Below are 15,542 nucleotides of genomic sequence, written 5' to 3' on the forward strand. Positions count from 1 at the left end.
TGCATCTGTTCACATCTCTCGCCTTTGCCCTCCCTCCCCCCCCCAGTGACAATGGTGGCCCCATCACTGAGCTCATGATTCACCGGGCGGAGCTGCCAGTCAAGTACGGCATCTTCATCATCCTCACCAGGTAGGTCAGTGCAGAGCCCGAGGGGAGAGTACCCCCAGCTGAGCCCCCTCCCCACTCACTGAGGGACAGTGCCCCCTAGTGCCACACTGGGGCCAGCACTGACTGTGAGGGGAGAGCACCCCCTGCTGAGCACCTCCCTGCAGCACAGCGCCCCCCTCTACAAACATGACACCCCCCGCCACTCCCCCACCCCATCCGTCACACTCCCGTCTCTCTCACTCCTGCCATCCTTTTCCTCCCCCAGCCTCGATCAGTCAACCAAGTATGTCAACTTCTCTGCCAAGGAGGTGGGGGCCAGCGTGACAGTGACCCATTGGTACGAGGTGAGTGTGAGGGGGCAGCTCAGAGCAGGGGGAGGGAGTGGAAGTGCCTGAGTGGGATCTAGTGGGTTGAACGTGGGGAGGGGATGTCAGGAAGCCAGGATTCCTGGGTTCTCTTCCTGCAATGCCCTATGCGGGGTGTGTTTCTTTCAGATCAAGAACTTGCGGCAGCGACGTGTCCCCGTCTCAGTCACGTTTCAGTTTCCCGTGGAGCTGAACGGGGTCCAGGTGTGGGATGCCTCTGAGGTCATCACCTCCAAGGTACCTGCCTCTCCCTGTCCGTGCCTGTGTGTGTGTTTGTGTGTGTGTGTGAGATGGGCCTTGTGATGCCTGCTGTGCCGTACAGCGCCCCCTGATGGGACAGGCTTCCTCGAGGGGAAAGGCCCCATGTCCCCTCCCACCTGCTGAACCAGCCAGTCCCCTGCCCTGGGGATGGATTGGAGCTGGCTCCATCTAGAGGGGGAAGGCCCCGTGTCCCCTTCCCACCCTCCTTAACACTGTGTCTCTGTCCCGCCCCAGTCCCAGCTGGCTCAGTGCGTCAGTGAGGCGGGAACGCCTGGTTCCAAGGACTTTGTGAAGCAGATGAGCGAGCGCCCCCTGCTGGTGAGTACAGGCAGGTGCAGGTCCCAGCAGCCCCTTCCCCTTAGTGCTAACACAGACAGTGAGTGGGGGTCTGGGCTGGGGGACGGACCCTGATATACACAGACCAGACTCTCTCGGCCTTGCCTCACCCGGCGATATCCTTCCGTCACTAGGACTGCTCCGTTGCCACCTGTAAGAAGATCCGGTGCACAATCACCTCCCTGGAAATGCAGCAGCCGCTGAAGTTCATGATCAAAGGGAATGTCAGCTTCCAGTGGGTCTCCCAGGTACGAGAGTTGCCTCTGCCTCTGCCTCTGCCTCCCTGCACCAGGCAAGGGATCCCCCCTGTGTGAACAATCCCCGTGCACCTCCCCAGAGGTGGCTGCATCTGAGCACTAGTTGACTGATCCCAATCTAAATGGCCTGCAATTTGCTCTGGGTTCCCCTGAGATGACTCTCCGGGCTGGTTTGTGTCATTTCCGGTCAGGGATGGTTAATTTCTCTGTTCCAGACTCAGCAGCAGAAAGTGACTCTGGTGAGCAAGGCCCAGATTGGATATGAGGAGAGGAAATACACCCAGAAGGAGGGATTCGTCCAGCGCCAGGTAACAGAGTGATTGTGCCCAGGATAGAGAGAGTATTGGCTAGTGGTTAGAGCTGGGAGCCAGGACTCCTGGGTCCTGTCCCTGCTCTAGGAGGAAGAGGTGTCTGGTGAGCTAGAGCAAGGTGGGTGGATGGTGCCAGGACTCCGGGTTCCCGTCTCACGGCTCCTTGCCCCCAGGTGCAGACGGTGGTGGAGCGCTACGAGGTATATAACTACCTGCCCATCATCGTGGGCAGCAGCGTGGGGGGCCTGATCCTGCTGTCTCTCATCATCGCAGCCCTCTACAAGGTGAGGGGGGCAGGGCTTTCCCAGCTGGGTGGCAGGAGGGGCAAGGGTCTTTCCTTTGAGGGCTCCCACACCCCACCCCTCCCGCTCCTTTGCTATGATTCTCTCTCCATCTGTCCATCTGGCTCTCACTGTCTCCTTCCTCTGTCTCCTTCCAGGTCGGCTTCTTCACACGCCAGTACAAGCAGAGGATGGAGGACGCTGTGGAGGGTGAGGGGGCTGGCCCGACCCAGAGTGCCACCGCTGGCAACGCCCCTGCTTCCGATGCCCCTAAACAATAGCCCCGCATATGCCACTCCCACCGGCGTTGCCTCCTCCTGTGCTGCTCCAGACTCACCCGCCCCGTTACATTTGTCACCTGCACAATGCAGAAAAACTGGCCAGCTTCCCCCCGGAAACAGGGGTCCTATTGCCAGCTAGAGTTAATTGTTTTTCAAATTAGGCTTGCTAGAATTTATTTTATTTGTTAATAATTTTGATGGAGAACGTTGGATTTCATTTATAGGCTTTTTTTTTAGAGTTCTGTGGCTTGCAATTTTGATTTGCAAAATTATGGGTTTCAAGCATCTTTTTTTTTTTTTTTCTGTTTTTGTCCATTTAAATTATCACAGTTGTAGGAAGTTATGACGCCATAGATGGAGTTCAGACAAATATTTAATGGCAGCAGAGGTTGAGATTCAAAAACTGAAAGCTTTATAGCTACGCTTGGAAGGACTGGATTTTTTTTTGGTAAATGTCGAATTCACCATACACACACAAACTGACGGCAAAATATTTCCATCGTTAATAATTCAAATTTACAGATAGGCAAAGAAAGAAAAATGCTGCTTGAGAACTTATTAGAGTTTCATTTAAGGCTACTGACTATATATTTTGACATGAGATCTTGAAGACGACATGTAATTTGTGTTTTGAACAGTTATAAAGCTTGAACTTTTAAAATCAACATCTGTTGTCATTACATAATTAGTGTTTGATGCCCCCGCATAATTTTCCACAACTGAAAATTTAAATCAATAAAAATCTAAAATACTGCTTAAAAATAGACATCAATACTGTCCATGGAAGTGATTGAAAAACATAGAATTCTATTTCTAATTAAGTGATTGAAAAACATAGAATTCTATTTCTAATTTTCAAAAAACACAAATTGTCAACATCACATGTCAAAACGTACAAATTCAGGATCAGCTGATCAGTTTACAAGTTTTATACACAATAAGGTGAGACTCTAAGTTCTCCAGCAACATTTTTTGTTCTTTGTCTAGCTGCACATTTTGATTATCGATGGAAACATTTTGTCGTTGGTTTGTGTTTATCTGTGCAGTGTAACTGGTGTTTCCTAAAAATTACCCCCTGCCCTCCCTCCCCATCGCATTCATTGCTCCAGAAGAGAGAAAGGAAGTATACATTGGATGCTAAGGAAATGGTCCTGATCTACACAGTTCGGTCAGTAAGACTGCTGAAAGCATGTGGTGAGAAACATTGCTTGCATAGTTTGCTAAGTTAGGCACTAGAACATGTTTTATCTTTATTTTCTTTGTAGCCATTTCTGATTTTTATGCCTCATTTCTTGGGCTTACTTAAAATCTCTTTTTGTAGCTAATAAACTTGTTTTATTGTTTTATCTAATCCGGTGTGTTTGAATGGAAGTGTTTGGGTTACTCTGTTTGGGGTGACAAGTTGTGTGCATAGTAGATTTTTAAAGGAATCACATACTTAGTATAATTTGTAGTGTCCAGGAGAAGGCTGGGAAGCACAGGATATACATTTCTGCCGGGAAATCTAAGATTGGGGTGTGTGTTGGGGTCACCCTGCAGTATAACCCAGACTGGTGAGAGCCAGGTGTGGCTGGCAGGCTGCAATTGTACATAGACACTCAGGGTGCGGCTGGGAGGCTGTTTGTGAGTGGCGCAGGTGGGACCTATTTCAGCAAAGCATTGCAAGGCACCCCAGATTGCAGGGGAGGGGTAACACAGCTACTCATTAGTCTGAATTGTGCTCTGGGTATGTCTCAGATACATAAACAGGGGAATCTCAAGCAGGAGTAAAGGGGTTATATTCCTTTTGTGTTTGGCACTGCTGTGACCGCTGCTGGAATATTGTCCAGTTCTGATGGCTAAAGCTCCAGAAAGATGGTTCTAAATTGGAGAAGGTTCAGAGCTCAATACATTTAACTTAACAAAGAGACGATTAAGGGGTGACTTGATCACCCTCACCACATACCACACCCTCACCACACACTTGTCAGAATATTTAGCCGAACCATGTTTGGTAAGGTAGGATATAAAGAGTGGTGACACGCTGGCCCTGGATATCATTGCATGATGTATGTATGGTCTGTGTACAACAGGGGTTCCCTGAAAGTTACCAGCCCCTCCCAGTTTGGTGTCATCTACACATGTGACAAGCATACTTGTCTCCATGCCATTCTCCAAATCATTAGTGAAAACACTGAATAGTTCCAGACCCAGGACTGACTTGCGGGACCTGACTAGATACAGCCTCACAGCGGGACAGCGAACCACTCCTAACTACTCTTTGAGTACAATCCTTCAACTAGTTGTGCCCCCACTTCACAGTAATTTCATCTAGACCACATTTCCGTAGCTTGCTTGAGACTGTCATGTGGGACTATGTCAAAAGCCTTACTAAAACCAAGATATACGACATCTACTTCTTTCCCTTTATTCAGTAGGGAAGTAACCCTGTTCAAGAAGGAAATTATGTTGGTTTGGCATGATTTGTTCTTGACAAATCTATGCTGGCTAAGCCTTATAACCCTGTTATCCTCCAGGTGCTTACAAATGGATTGTTTAATAATTTGTTCCAGTATCTTTCCAGTTTTCGAAGTTAGGCTGACTGATCTATAATTCCCTGGGTTTTCTTTATTCCTCTTTTTATACATGGGTAGAATGTTTTCTTTTCCAGTCCTTCAGGATCTCTCCCATCCTCCAAAAGGTCTCAAAAATCATCGCTAATGGCTCAGAGATCTCTTCAGCCAGTTCTGTAAATATTCTAAGATGAATTTCATTGGGTCCTCCAAATTTTAGTACATCTAACTTATCTAAATAGTTTTAAACCTATTCTTTCTGTATTTTGGCTTGCATTTCTTCCCCCAATTGTTAGTACTAGTTGTTTGGTCTTTTTAGTGAAGACTGAAGCAACATACTTTGCCTGGTGCTGAAGTTATTCTGATCAACCTGTAATTGCCAGGATCTCCTCTGGAGCCTTTTTTAAAAATTAGTGTCACATTAGCTTTTATCCTCCAGTCATCTGGTACAGAAGCTGATTTAAGTGATACATTGCAAACCACAGTTCACAGTTCTGCAATTTCCTATTTCAGTTTTTCAGAACTCTTGGGCGAATATCATCTGGTCCTAGTGACTTATTACTGCTTAATTAATAATTATTCCAAAACCTCCTCTATTGACACCTCAATCTGGGACTGTTCCTCAGATTTGCCACCTAAAAAGAATGGCTCAGGTGTGGGGAATCTCCCTCACATCCTCTGCAGTGAAGACAAATGCAAAGAATTCATTTAGCTTCTCTGCAATGGCCTTATCTTCCTTGAGTGCCCCTTCAGCACTCCATCATTCCCATTGATTTTTTTGCAGGCTTCCTGCCTCTGATTTACTTTTTTAAAAATTTCCTGTTAATTTTTTAGTTTTTGGCTAGTTGCTCTTCAAATTCTTTTTTGGCCTGCCTAAGTATACATTTACACTTGACTTCCTAGAGTTTATGCTCCTCTCCATTTTCCTCAGTAGGCTCTGACTTCCAATTTTTAAAGGGTGCCTTTTTGCTTCTAACCATTTCTTTTACTCTGTTGTTTAGCCATGGTGGCACTTTTTTGGTCCTCTTACTATGTTTTTTAATGTGGGGTATACATTTAATTTGATCCTCTATTATGGTGTTTTTTAAAAAGTTTCCAAAGTTACCACTGCCCCCTAGGCTGGGCAAAGGATTAAGGTGAAGTACCCCAAAATTTATAGACTGAGAGAAACAATCTGTGATAAACAACTTACGTATCATCTGACGTGTTCCATGACATGTTTGTTACCCCCTGCTTGTACCTTTCTCCTGATATTTCAGACAAAACATCCCTATTCACCATTTCTGTCTTTGTACTTTATTCCTCACAATTCATCACTTCTGTCAAACCATCTTATCTGGTGCTGGTGGACCTTAAGTGCCAGACCTATGACAAGAAAATCATCATCTGGAAGCTATTTGACCAGTTGACCGAAATTCATGGTAATCCTCGAATTTACTCTGCTAGTTGGATCGTTCATTTCTCCTGACCTCAGACAAGCTGCAGCTGGATACTTCTGGAGGCCGCATCAAGAATGCCAATCCATTGTACTAAAATGACTCAATTTCCTGGTGGTCTTCATAGCTTGAACGTCATTGATAAAAACGCTGTGGTTTGGCTTGACCAAACTGCATGCGCCAAATAAAAATAATCTTGATTTAGGCTGCGGTGTATGTGTGTCAGTTTGCTGGAATGTGTTTCCATATTCAGTGTATTTTAGCAATGATAGTGGTATCTGTGCCAAGTTCATGTCCCAGACAGGGAATTCGCAGGCAAGCATCTGCTTTTTAACAGGGCCTGACTTTTGCTCAGAGGATCAGAGCATAATTCTTGCTGACTTTGGTTCAGGCCTCAGACCTTGCACTGGACCCCGTGCTACAGGCTTTTTCCACTATAGTCCCCTACTTTTATCTTTTTGTGGGACGGATGTTTACCCGTCACCCTGGAAGAGCGTAACGCCTGGGCTCAAGATGACTCAGTGGGCTAAACACTGAAATATGGCCACGTTGTGTTACCATCCACACATTCATGCTCGGTCTGTCCTTTGGTCTGCACATTCTGCAACCAATAGACAGATTTTCATTTCCAGTTGTTCTTAGTCCCATAGGGTGGGCCTGCGAATGTTAGGTCTGGACCTTGACTAAGGGGTGTAGTTCTATGATTGCATCTTGGAGAAACTCCTCTATACCTAAGATAATGATCAATATCTAAGGAATACATATGTAATATATATGTGTTCTATATGTTACATATGTGTGATATAAGTGACACCATCTATAATATTTATACCCCAGCATACCATATAAAAGCACATCGATTAACATAAAAATACGTAATAAGCATTAATACTTATGTAAATACCAATCTTTAGACCTTATCCATTACGACAGCTTTGTTAATAGCCAAAGCCAGTCCTTTTCCCAGCAAGTGTTGGAATCTAGACATTTTATTTTGGTATGGCAGATAGCAACACATTCCTAATAGGGCAACCACAGTTACCACCTGCATTATCATCAATAATAGACTGAGTGTTCTGATGGCTAGGTGCAGGGTAACCTCCTCCAGAACTGCCCAGCAAGATGTTTCCACCACTTCTTGCATGTTTTCTATCTCCTCGAACTGTTTTGGAGTAGAGTAGCTATGAGTATCAGAGCTCCTTCGTTCTTGTTACTAAATCTTTGTAGCGAGGAGGTGTGGCCTCCCTCAGCGATTGACAGGGAGGGTCCACAACCTGCGTTCTCTGGGGCGGGGCCAGGAGGGTCACGCACACCATGCTGGAAGCTAATAGGCAGGTCGGGAACAAGAAGTATAAAAGGATGGCCCTGTGGCTCAGTTGGGCCAGAGCTGCCAAGGGAGACAGACGCATCCTGCCTGCTGCTGGAGACAGAGGAGCTGCTGCCTGAGGACTACCTAGAGCCATCGGCTGACTGAGAGCCTGAAGAGCTGCTGGGACTGCCGCTTGCAGTGTATCCTGGGAGGATGACCCGAGCTGCAGGGACACTACAGAGGGGGAGTAGGAAGAAGCCCAGAGGTGGCTGACTGAGACCGGCCAGTGCGTTTCGGCTGGAGCCCCACTGACCCAGTGGGGGAATGCTCCTCCACTGTTTGGCACGTGGTGGAGTGGGGTGGGCCCGTGTCCCCCTGCCACCCCACCCCAAGGGTGGCAACCTCCCCACCTTAGGCCAAAAGGCCTGCATTGGTGCTTACCCCTGCCTGAGCCCCTAGACTGTGCTGTGGGGCTCACCCCTGATTATCTGCTGCCCCACCCTGCTTGAGGGCCTGGGCTCACGGACTGCTCCAGCTCTGCCCTGTTTGCAGGTCAGAGCCCTGTTAACTGCCTGGTGCCCTGCCCTGCATGAGGGCCTGGGCTGTGAACTATTTGCTGTTCTGCCCTGCTGGAGGGCCAGAACCTCAGACTGGGGCGTTCTCCATCCTGCCTCAAGGCCTGAGCCCCTGGACTCTTTATTGCCCTGCCTTGCCCTGTATGCGCAATGGGTGGAGCTCCCCTTCAGGAAGGCTAGCTCCCCGTCTCGCCTCTTCCCCCCAGACCCCTCCTCAGGCTCTGCCCCCCTTCTTGCCATTGCGTGAGTCTCCGGCTGAAGAGGGTCACGGCGGGAGCAGTAGCATGGGGACAAGTGGGGGAGAGGGTAGGAGAGGAGGGACTCACACAGCAAGTGACAGTGGGGAGAGGGACGCAGGGAGCAGCGGCGAGGAGGGGGTCGAACGGGGGAGTAGAGGAGGGATGTGGTGGGGGTGGGGAGAGCGGGGAGCAGAGGAGGAACCGGTGAGCAGCAGCAATGAGGACCTTTGGAGTCCGGGCTCAGATTAGGCCCGGGGCTGGTGGTGTCCTGGGCTGCTGGAGGGGAGCAAAGCAGCTGTCCAGCCAGGAGGCAGCGACAGGTGAAGACCGCAGGAGAACACTGCCTGTGCTGAGCTTTTATATGTGCCAGGCAGGTTTCTGGGTGGCTGAGAAGGTGTATCTGCTACTCGCTTCCCGGGTTCATCAGTGATCTCCCTGGGGAGTCCAACAAGGGACCCGGGAAGCTGAGTAGCAGATACCACCTTCTCTGCTGCTGGGGAGCCTGCAGGCTGCATAAATACTTCCGCCCCCCAGCAGGGAGGGCAAGAAGCGGGGCCACCACGACCCAGGGTGTCCTGTGGCACGACAGCAGTGGCTGCGGCAGGGACAGCTAAGCCTTCCCTTGTTTTTGATGCCCGCTGCCTATGCTGCCCTGCCTGGAGGGCCAGGGCTTTGGAAACAGCTAATTCATCCCTTTTCTTTCTGTTTGAACCCACCTATCGAGACCACCCTTACAGGTGCATGACAGTGAGAAGGCGTGGCCTCCCTCGGTGATTGACGGAGGGACGCCCGCGCTTCCCTACAGTCCTGTATAGCTAAATGTAATTGCGTGATGGGTGGCAATGATTTGATCATTAGGTCATAGTTGTTATGGGGGGAAGGGATGAATTCAGTGAGCGTGCTAACGCCACTTGTGGGCCAGACAGCATGACTTCCTTCCTGGCTGGACGGTGTTTGTCACCTTTAAACAAAATCCATGGTGTTTCCAGGATAGGTTTGGTCATATATTGTGCAATTAGAGTATCCCAGTGCATAAACCCCATCCTTTACTGGTACTACTTCACTAACCAATTCTTTTTGGACCAGTCGAGCCCAGCCCCTTTTTGTGTTATTGACATCAGTAATAGCACAGCCACCATCCATTATTCTTTGTGGTTGATTTCAGAACCTGTTTCTGTCACCAGGCGCACACTCTGATAGTGCTGCACATAAGAGTCACTTACAGAATCAAAGAAGATGAGGGTTGGAAGGGACCTCAGGAGGCCATCTAGTCCAACCCCCTGCTCAAAACAGGACTCAACCTGACTAAATCATCCCAGCCAGGGCTTTGTCAAGCCAGGCCTTGAAAAACCTCTAAGAATGGAGATTCCATCACCTCCCTGGGTGTTTCACCACCCTCCCCTCCTAGGGAAAAAGTTTTTCCTAATCCAACCTAGGCCTCCCCCACTGCAACTTGAGACCATTGCTCCATGTTCTGTCTTATTCTATCACTGTCCAGGAATGAAACACCATCAAATGTAGCCAGTAGTAAGATAACTGAGCTAATATTCTCTATGCCCTGTTCCCGTATGAGTTTTATAATAGCTGTGTGATTTAGTAAACGGGGCCAATTTTGTGGCCTCATTTGTAGCAAATGTTTGATTACTTCAGTTACTCTATTTCCATAGTGTACGCAGGCCAGTGCCAATGAAACATCATTTCCCAAACTATTGATCTCTGAAATCATGGTGGCATGGAGGTATTCAAGCCCTGCAGCAATCACATGCAAGTTGTCAATGGTTATTGCGTGTTGATTAAGCAACAGGCTCCTAACACCTCCTCCAGTTTTCACCGCCTTTCCTATCCCATTGACAATGCTGTTCATTTTTAGATTCAGGTTTTCGACAGCTATGGTATTCCATAGGACATGCCAAGGTTTGAGCCTCCCGACATGGTGCCTATGACACCTCTTTTTTTTTTTTTTTTTTAATTTTTCAACTTTGCTGCATTTTTAAAGGATTGTGAAAACCTTTCCAATATAGTAACTGTATCCTAATCTCTGAATTAAACCAATCGTCGTATTGCTGGGGGCATTGCATGGGCATGGCCATATTGGAGAAATTTAATTTAAGTGGCACATCCATGCATCCATCCCTTGTTTTCCACTATATCCTCCATGGTAGGATGTAGGAAAATAATCTGATTCCGGCCCAGGTTGCAGTTTTGGACATTCCACTGGTAGAGCAGTGGTACAGTAAGTTGCGGGGGGCAAGGTTGGCATCTGGGTTGGTTGTGTCAATAATCCCTGCACATGATAAATACATATCCAAATATCTGGGGGAATTACCCAAGTTCCCACGTCTGTACCCTCATTTAACTGAAGGTTATTTATGTGAATAGACACGCTCCACTTATCCTCTAAATGGATAAAAGTTACTCGATTTGTCCATTTCCCCATATGTTTTAATGATTCCTTCCAACTGAATTATTACTGGATTGGCTGCTTTAAACCAGTCAATCGCTACATCCATGTTTTTACATGGGCACGATTTCATATTACACGGCAGAGCAAGGTTACCTCCTACTATTGCCATAATTTGGTATTCCACTATTTGTTGTGTTGTAATTAATGCACGTTCCTTTTCTGGAACTTCTACTTCCTGTTCCTTAGCATGAGTAGGTTCTTTTACAAAGGGGATACTAATTGATACTAATTAACTAATTGTTAATTTCGGTGTCAGGAGCTAGAGTAAGGGTAATATTCCAATAACAGTTAATAACATTATTGGCATTCCAACACTATACATATTTCCCCTGTATCTCTTTAGTCACAACCAGTTCTTTTTCAATCTGCTGATGTACTCTGTTCATTTCCTGAATGGGCGCATTTTCTGCATCTCTTACATCTTCGATAGCCCAACCCCAGGCCATTTTTATGAATGGGGTGATTTTTTGATAATGTGGCCCAACTGTGGTCTTCCTTCTCTCTCACATATGAACATTAGAACAGCTCCTGCTGGATTAGTTTGATTGGCTGTTCCCAGTACGGTGGGATTATTTGAAACTTCTGCCCAAAGTCTCCTGGGCACAAGATGTGTCTGATTCATCCTTTGGGTACCGGCCAGTGCCTCTGCACATTGGGTTACTGCCACTGCACTCAGCTTCTCGGGTGCTTCTGAGAAGGTGCCATTAGTTGCATTCCAAAGCCCTTTGATATCACAGACTGAGACAAACAATCTGGGATAAGCTACTTACGTACCACGTTACATGTTTGTTACCTCCTCTTTTACCTTTCTCCTAATGTTTCAGACAAAACAACCCTATTCATCACTTCTGTCAAAACATCTTATCTTGTGCGAGGGCGGGGTGTACTGGTGCTAGCCTGCTGGAAAGTGTTTACATATTCCGTGTGTTTTAGCAATGGTAGCAATACCTGTGCCAAGTTCATGTGCTGGACACTGAACTTGCAGATAAGCGTCTGCTTTTTAGCAGGGCCTGACTTTTGCTCGTAGCATAACTTTCGCTGACTTGTGCTCAGGTCTCAGACCTTGTACTAGGCCCCATGCTCCAGGCTTTTTCTACTACAACCAACACATTTACCTTTGCAAGCTTGTACATGCTACTTGTTCTTACTCTGAGTACTTAATACCAAATCCATTGTTGATAACAAGAAAAAACAGGGATTATGCCACAATATACTGTGTCACTTCAGAGAAGAATCAGGTTTTCCACTCCTTGGCTTTAAGCCATCTCCCCTCTTGCTGTCCTGTTCTTCGCTTCTCTTCGCCTTGAAGTGCTCCTTAAATTGGATGTTCCTGCAGCTGTACCTCTTTTCACCAAGTTTATCCACCAGAGGGGTTTCATCACCTAGTGGGCCCTCACTTGTCCATTCGGCACCTTTGAAGTGTATTGTGTCAATAGATGTTCAGTCACTCTCTCTGTCCACGTCTTTTGTGGGAGGGCTTCTTGTTCACTGTTTTCAGGATCTGTTTTCATCTAAGACAGCTTTTTGATCAATTCCCTTTTTCACCGTTTGTATTTCCTTCCAGTTTATTCCCTTGATACTCCCTCTCTGCTACATCTGTAGGTTTTATTTCCCTCCACTTCGCTTCCCTCACAATGCCTGCTCACATACCCAGGCCTATTTGTTTTTCTGCCTCTCCTGACCTGAAACCTTTTCTATTATCCTTCTTTTCTCCTTTTCTTCTCCTGTTCTTCTTTTATTTGATCACCTCCCCTGTGACCCCAGTTCCAGTTTCTCCGCTAGCTATGCATCTCCATGCCTCTCCTTCTGTAACAGCTTTTTCCAGCTGCCCCTTTGGGTGGATTCCCAGCCCCCTCCACAGCTTGAGCTATCCCCTTGCTGGCTGTCGCTCTCCCAGGCAGCATTCTGTGTTGGCACATCACACCAGCAGGGGGCGCTGTGCGGCAGGGAGCCAGTGGGGACCCAGCAGGGGAGCTACCAGAAGAGCGAGCACTCCCTGCTGGTGAGTACAGGCTGGTGCGGGTCCCAGCAGCATCTTCCCCTTGGTGCTAACACAGACAGCGAATGGGGGACTGGGATGGGAGAGGGACCCCTGGTACAGACAGACCGAGACACTTATGGCCCTGCCTCACCCGGCGATATCCTTCTGCCCCCAGGACTGCTCTGTTGCCACCTGTAAGAAGATCCGGTGCACAATTGCCTCCCTGGAAATGCAGCAGCCGCTGCAGTTCATGATCAAAGGGAACGTCAGCTTCCAGTGGGTGTCCCAGGTACGAGAGCTGCCTCTGCTTCCCTGCACCAAGCGAGGGATCCCCCGTGTTAACAGCCCCTGTGCCCCACCCCAGAGGTGGCTGCATCTCAGCACCAGGTAAGAGATCCCTGAAATTGTGCTGGGTTCTCCTGGGATGACACTCCAGGCAGGTTTGGGTCATTTCTGATCAGGGATGGTTAATTTCTCTGTTCCAGACTCAGCAACAGAAAGTGACTCTGGTGAGCAAGGCCCAGATTGAATATGTTGAGAAGAAATACACCCAGAAGAAGGGATTCGTCCAGCACCAGGTAGCAGAGTAACTGTGCCAGGGATAAAGAGAGCATTGGCTAGTGGTTAGAGTTGGGAGCCAGGACTCCTGGATTCTATCCCAAATGTGGGAGGGGAGTCGAGTCTAGTGGTTAGAGCAGGAGGACTGGAAGCCAGGATTCCTGGTCTGTATTCTGGCTCTGGGAGGGGCGTGGGATCTAGTGGTTACAGGGAATGTAGCCTAATCAATAGATTACACTGATTACTTAAGAATCCCCAGTTATCACTTCGAGGGTTGACAGGCTCTTGTCCCAAGATCAGGCCCAGTGTTATTCAAATTGTTATATAGCTGGGAACCCCGCTGTGCACAGTTACAACACTCACGCTAGATAAACTCTTCTCTAATCACAAATAGTTTATTAATGCATTCAGCACAGTCACAAACACCCCAACTCAGTAAGGTAGGTAGAGATACTCCAGAATGTACATCTCCACATCCATATACTCACACCATCCCTTGCAGAACAATCTGAAATGTTAGTTATCATCTCCCTCATCACAGTCACCTTCCCCTTCATCACCGGTGGCCATCATTCTAGCACCTCCCAAGAACTACATCTCCTTCTCCTGCTGCCCCATGTCTGGGATGTAACTTTTATAATATGATAGGCTGACGCCGCTATGTTTGATGCACCTGCAGTAGGAGAAAGAGATGTAGTTCTTGGGATTGCAGAGCAAGGTGGAGACATGAGTGTCTGTCCCTTTTGCTCCTCTCCAAAATCAGCTTTCTTCTTTCACCATCTGCCATGACATTAGGAACAGCTGCCAGCGGCCAAGATTTAGGCCCTTCATCGGAACATGCAAGAAACCCTGTAGTGGACAAAGGTTGCACCATCTGCCCCAGGCCAAGTTTCTTCCTAATCCTGTCTGCTGCTGCTTGTGTTATGCCCTGAAGCAGATGCCTCCTCAAAACATTGCTTAGTTGAGCTAACAATGTATCTGTTGAGGTTCTCCTTATTCATGTTGCTATCAGATGCTTTTAAAAAATCCCATTGAGCTCCAGGCTCAGTGCTATCTAGTGGAAATGAGTTCCACAGGCTAATAACGCACTGTGTGTAAGAATGGGTGTGTCTGTATATATGAAAGTAGAATTTTCTCCCTCTGAAGATACTTTTACACCTTAATCAAGTCACCTCCTTACCTTTTGGATAAAAAAAACAGAGCTAAGAGCTAAGCCCTTCACTGTAACGCATTGCTTCTAGCCCTTTAATAATTTTTGTGGCTCTTCTCTGCACCTTCTCCAGTTTGTCAACACCCTTTTTTAAATGGGGACACCAGCATGGGATGCTGTGTGCTAATAGGTCTCCAGATGCTAGATTATACAGCCAAGGATCGCATTAGCACTTTCCTCCACAGCAGCTCTCTGAGAGCTCGTGTCCAGTTGTCTATCCGCAATGATATCACAATCCTTTTTAGAGTCAGTGCTTTCCATGAGACATCCCTCACGTGGTCAGTGAGGCCTGTGTTCTTTGTTCCCGGACTGACGGCCTTGAGTTTGGCTGTATGAAACACATCGTGTTTGCCTGGGCCCAGGTTAACAAATGGAGCAGTTCCAGAGCACCTTCTCTCCATAGGGCACCGGCCCCAGGGCAGCGGGACTAGCTGGCTGATGTGGGGTGGGAATGGGACATGAGGCCATTCTCCTCTAGGACCCTAGGTCAGGAGTTCCCATCCGATGGGGGGCAGTCAGGCCGGGCTGGAATTGCAGGTGCTGATTGGAGGGGAGGTGTCTTTGTTGTTCCAGGAGCTGGTGACGTGGGAGGAGGAGGCTGCATGCTCCTCCAGGACAGAATGGGCAGCGCTGGACCCAAAGCAGGGCGAGATCTGCGGGGAGGTTGGGGAGGAGAATAAAGAAGATCCTCTGATCTCACCTGGTGAGCAGCAGCTTCCCCTGGCGGGTTAGCAGCTTGTGTGGGGGGAGGTTCTGAAGCCTGCTGTCATCTGGGTGGAGCAAGGGGAAGAGGGGAGCATCCTGGAACTCCAGGGTGCCGGGGAAAGGGAAATCCCGGGAGACTCCCACACAGGTGCGGAATGAGCGACTCTGGCTCAGGGACCGGACGGGAGTGAAGGGAAAAGCTGGGATCCCAGCAAAGCTGCCAGTGTCTCCCCATCCCCTGATTCAGATCTGTCTCTTCTCTGACAGTATCATCCCCACCAGGTCCCTGACCTCATGGCAGGCGTCACTCCT

The 15,542-nt window shown here is 48.1% G+C and overlaps 1 protein-coding gene and 1 pseudogene across 1 annotated transcript in view; both read left to right on the forward strand.

The window, feature by feature from the left end:
- The window catches only part of LOC137141419 (integrin alpha-D-like), a 31,841-nt gene extending 28,307 nt beyond the window's left edge, over window positions 1-3,534 (forward strand). The window contains exons 23-30 of the mRNA XM_067530286.1: window positions 47-130; window positions 375-453; window positions 604-711; window positions 970-1,053; window positions 1,206-1,319; window positions 1,544-1,636; window positions 1,813-1,923; window positions 2,079-3,534. Coding sequence (XP_067386387.1) covers window positions 47-130; window positions 375-453; window positions 604-711; window positions 970-1,053; window positions 1,206-1,319; window positions 1,544-1,636; window positions 1,813-1,923; window positions 2,079-2,201 — 796 coding nt within the window. The 3' untranslated portion in view covers window positions 2,202-3,534. The remainder of the gene's footprint in view (window positions 1-46; window positions 131-374; window positions 454-603; window positions 712-969; window positions 1,054-1,205; window positions 1,320-1,543; window positions 1,637-1,812; window positions 1,924-2,078) is intronic.
- LOC137141418 (zinc finger protein 665-like) overlaps window positions 1-15,542 on the forward strand; it is a 52,241-nt pseudogene that overhangs the window by 35,364 nt on the left and 1,335 nt on the right.

The sequence above is a fragment of the Emydura macquarii genome, unplaced genomic scaffold (assembly GCF_026122565.2).
Source record: "Emydura macquarii macquarii isolate MOO-44397 ecotype Brisbane River unplaced genomic scaffold, CSIRO-AGI_Emac_v2 contig_3060, whole genome shotgun sequence".
Taxonomy (NCBI): domain Eukaryota; kingdom Metazoa; phylum Chordata; order Testudines; family Chelidae; genus Emydura; species Emydura macquarii.